Consider the following 4,160-nt stretch of genomic DNA (forward strand, 5'->3'; position numbering starts at 1 on the left):
AACCCCTTTTAGGATGGTGTTACGACGTCACTCGGTAATTCAACCGAACTGTATCTATTATTTTTGGGTTTCTTGTGACGTAAATGTAAACGTATAGATGAATTGGAATCTCAAATTTTTTCCATACAATCAAAATCAGTCAGTGAAGGTCGATGAAGTCCTGGCCTACACAACACCCGCACTCTTCTGAAGGTCTGGTAGAGAGCGTGCCAGGCATATCTGGATACAGAGAGCGCCTAGACTGGTCTGGCATCCTCAGAGTAGAGTCGTGTCCAGACTGTCTGGTATCTTGACCAGAGAAGCGGTGCCAGACACTTCTTCTCGGCATGCCAGGACGCACGCGCTCGCCAGAACTGTTCATATGATTCCCCGATGAACGGCGTGCCGACTGTCTGATACAGAGGCGTCCAAAACAGCGGTGTGTATAAAAGAGTGTGAGCGCGCGTCAACTATTAGTCAACATCTGATCTCTAGTATCAGACAACAATCCATGAGGAACGCAACTACGAGAAGTATGTTAACGCACCCATAGATGCATCTGATTTATCTATGGAATAGACATTATCGTTAATAGTGAATGTAAATCCAGTATGATTTATCTAGATCGCTTCATCGCGTATGTATAAAAAAAAAAAAAAATTGCACTCTCACAAGTAAGACGGACCAGGTGCAGTTTTCAGTAAGAGAATAGTCATGGCTGGCAACTTCAGAGAACATGTATTAACACACTGTAGGACTTCGAATCTTCTATAGCTATACTTACACATATCCTGTATGGTTTAACAGATAATACACATCTCACTGTGAATAGGAATATCCCGAGCAGACAGCCAAAAGGGTTTACCAGTGTACTCGAGTGATAGTTTTTTGAGACAGCTCTTCCCATATCGCATCACCAGCTTACTGCGAGCGGGAACATGTGTCTTTCCCGCGCCTCCAATAGTCTAAGAACGGCTATAGCCCATAAATTTACTGACATAGGAAGGCTCAGATAAAGAACCTCTATTAACTTAGCTTGTGTTCGGTACCTCGAGATTCTCCAATCCACCATCTTCTTGTCGGAGGCCGCATTTGGTACTGCCTTACTATCTCAATAATCCTAAAATTCAATGTTTACCTACCATGCTGGCACCGGTCGCTATGCGCATTTATATGTCATAGCTACTCATTTTCCTCACGAGGCTGAGTGGGCCCCGCAACAGCCAGTCACGGAATCAATCGTTTGCATGATACAAATTTCTTGACCCCGCCGGGAATCGAACCCGGGTCTTCCGCGTGCAAGGCGAGCGCAGTGAGCACTACGCCATGGGAGCTGACAACTTAAGGTATCACTTCACGTGAGCTCATGGGGAATCGGAAAGATGTAGTTCAAAGTTTTCCCATAATATTGGAAGTAATTTCGTTCAGAGCCACACTGCCCTCACGTGACGTGATTTACACTTACCTATTATTGCTGGTGAGTCGCACGGGGGGTGCGGGGGGTTTATCCTCCTCATCCGACATAATGGCCTTAGTGGTTCCTCCACACCACAGAGCCCCTGTAAAGAGAAACACAGGTGAAACAGTTAGTGAAACACCTTATACTCTCTATGCTAAAACAGAGCCTTAGTGGTTCCTCCACACCACAGAGCCCCTGTAAAGAGAAACACAGATGAAACAGTTAGTGAAGCACCTTATACTCTCTATGCTAAAACAGAGCCTTAGTGGTTCCTCCACACCACAGAGCCCCTGTAAAGAGAAACACAGGTGAAACAGTTAGTGAAACACCTTGTACTCTCTATGCTATAAGGTATCACTTCACGCTACTATCACTTCACGTGAGCTCATGGGGAGTCAGAAAGATGTAGTTCAAAGTTTTCCCATAATATTGTAGGTAATTTCGTTCAGAGCCACATCACTGCCCTCACGTGACGTGATTTACACTTACCTATTATTGCTGGTGAGTCGCACGGGGGGTGCGGGGGGTTTATCCTCCTCATCCGACATAATGGCCTTAGTGGTTCCTCCACACCACAGAGCCCCTGTAAAGAGAAACACAGGTGAAACAGTTAGTGAAACACCTTATACTCTCTATGCTAAAACAGAGCCTTAGTGGTTCCTCCACACCACAGAGCCCCTGTAAAGAGAAACACAGGTGAAACAGTTAGTGAAACACCTTATACTCTCTATGCTAAAACAGAGCCTTAGTGGTTCCTCCACACCACAGAGCCCCTGTAAAGAGAAACACAGGTGAAACAGTTAGTGAAACACCTTATACTCTCTATGCTAAAACAGAGCCTTAGTGGTTCCTCCACACCACAGAGCCCCTGTAAAGAGAAACACAGGTGAAACAGTTAGTGAAACACCTTATACTCTCTATGCTAAAACAGAGCCTTAAAGCAAAAAAAAAAAAAAAAAAAAATCACTGACAACATATATACATGATGGCTGGGGCCAAAAGAGTTTAAACTCGGTTAAACTCTTTGATTAGGCTATCTCATTGGCTGAAATATTTGAAATCAACCAATCAGATTCTTGTTTACCTAATTCAAGAGTTAAACTGAAAACTCCGATTGTGGTCCCCATCATTAAATCAAACAGATATGAGCACGAGTATATAGGTACATCAACTGTATATCCGCCAATTGAAGAACTTTATTAAATTCCAATCAGACTTCATTTAATCGCAGACGGATACACAAATAGGCTATTTATGTACAGCTGAACATCCTTTCGTATACTGTACAGACTAAGACCATCCACTTTAAAATCCATTAAGATATCCCCTGTACCTATATGTACCTAGAATTACCTATTTATATTTATCCTCAGTAGCTAGAATTACCCATTTATATTTATCCTCTGTAGCTAGAATTACCTACATATTTATAGGTAACAGGTACCTATCTACCTATAGCTGAGTTGACGCACTTCCACTTCGTCATAAAAATTTATCAACGGATAGATAATGCGAGGAATATGAATATGGCTGTATAGCTGAATGGCTGAATGCTATATTGCAATATGAATATGGCTGTACTTATGGTTGCTGGAATGAGATTCAAAATTCATACCGTGTGCATATGTAAAGTACAGGTACCTAGATAACTACGTAGTGTGTTGTACGTAATAATCAGAGGTGTACAGAGTGTAAGTGGAAAGTCTGGGGAAATTATTGAGTGTTCCTAAAGTCTCTTGCAGCCAGTGCCACACTCCAAGAGCCACTAGACCACAAATCTAGCACCATTCAACTGCAAAATTTATTTACCACAGAGAAATAATAACAGACTCTTGAGTGGAAGGCAACCACTAGGCGAGGTTAACGCCATAGGCGTTTTCTACCACCTAACCCGGAGAGCTCCATTATTATGTGGTCAAATTTTCAAATATATGAGGATAAAATTCCATACCTCGGCTGGGATCGAACCCACGCCCTCCTGTTTACCAGGCGAGCGTCTTGACCACTAAGTCACCGAGGCAGGCCATCCTAGAATAGATTAAAGGTGCATTCATAATTTCGTACACTTTTGATATCTGATGTTGACCGGCATTGCCTGATGGCGGGGTACACAAAGTGAATTTAAAGTTCCTTTAGATTCGTAGTAGGCTAACCCAAGTAACCCATCCTTTAGGGCTGTTCGCCCCCACACCTAAGCCTCGGAGTGGGCTTTTTGTGTATGGAGTTATGCTAAACTCTCTTTAACTTTTGGATTAAGCAATCTGATTGGTTGATTTTAATTTCTTTTTTTATATAGACAATAGATCAGTTGCGCTACTACGAAATTTCGAGCAAAAGGGTTGCGAAATGACAGGAGATGGAGGTAGATAAAATCTAAACCATGTGGTTTAAAGAGGAGCACCTTTACTACTACACCATCGAGATGGGTATCTCCCTATAAAATGAAATAAATAACCAAAGGTTTCAACAAAAAGAAACAATTAACAATTTTTTTTTTTTATTCAAACTCGACTAGTTAACATAATTAAGAGAAAATTTGAAGAAGGAACTCTAGATATTATGTAAGATATTGTAGATACAGAATAGATCAGTTGCGCTTACTTGGGTGATGGTTTAAAGTCATACAGCGGAGGAAAAATGAGGACCAACGGAATTTTTCTTCTTCTTCTACGACTTCTACTTAGATACCGAGATAAATCGATTTAAAAAATACCGGTAAATC

The 4,160-nt window shown here is 41.8% G+C and overlaps 1 protein-coding gene across 2 annotated transcripts in view; it reads right to left on the reverse strand.

Annotated features, from left to right (window-relative positions):
- The window catches only part of LOC103519517 (serine/threonine-protein kinase PAK 2), a 25,096-nt gene that overhangs the window by 17,025 nt on the left and 3,911 nt on the right, over positions 1-4,160 (reverse strand). The window contains exon 1 of one of the 2 annotated variants that reach the window (XM_026830987.1): positions 1,445-1,526. The exons of the other annotated variant lie outside the window; for it this stretch is intronic. Within the exon in view, the coding sequence (XP_026686788.1) occupies positions 1,445-1,503 (59 nt within the window). The 5' untranslated portion in view covers positions 1,504-1,526. Of the gene's footprint in view, positions 1-1,444; positions 1,527-4,160 lie in introns of those variants that run through there. 2 annotated transcript variants of the gene reach the window in all.

This window comes from Diaphorina citri, unplaced genomic scaffold (genome assembly GCF_000475195.1).
Source record: "Diaphorina citri unplaced genomic scaffold, Diaci psyllid genome assembly version 1.1 scaffold2768, whole genome shotgun sequence".
In the NCBI taxonomy this organism is placed as follows: Eukaryota; Metazoa; Arthropoda; class Insecta; order Hemiptera; family Psyllidae; genus Diaphorina; species Diaphorina citri.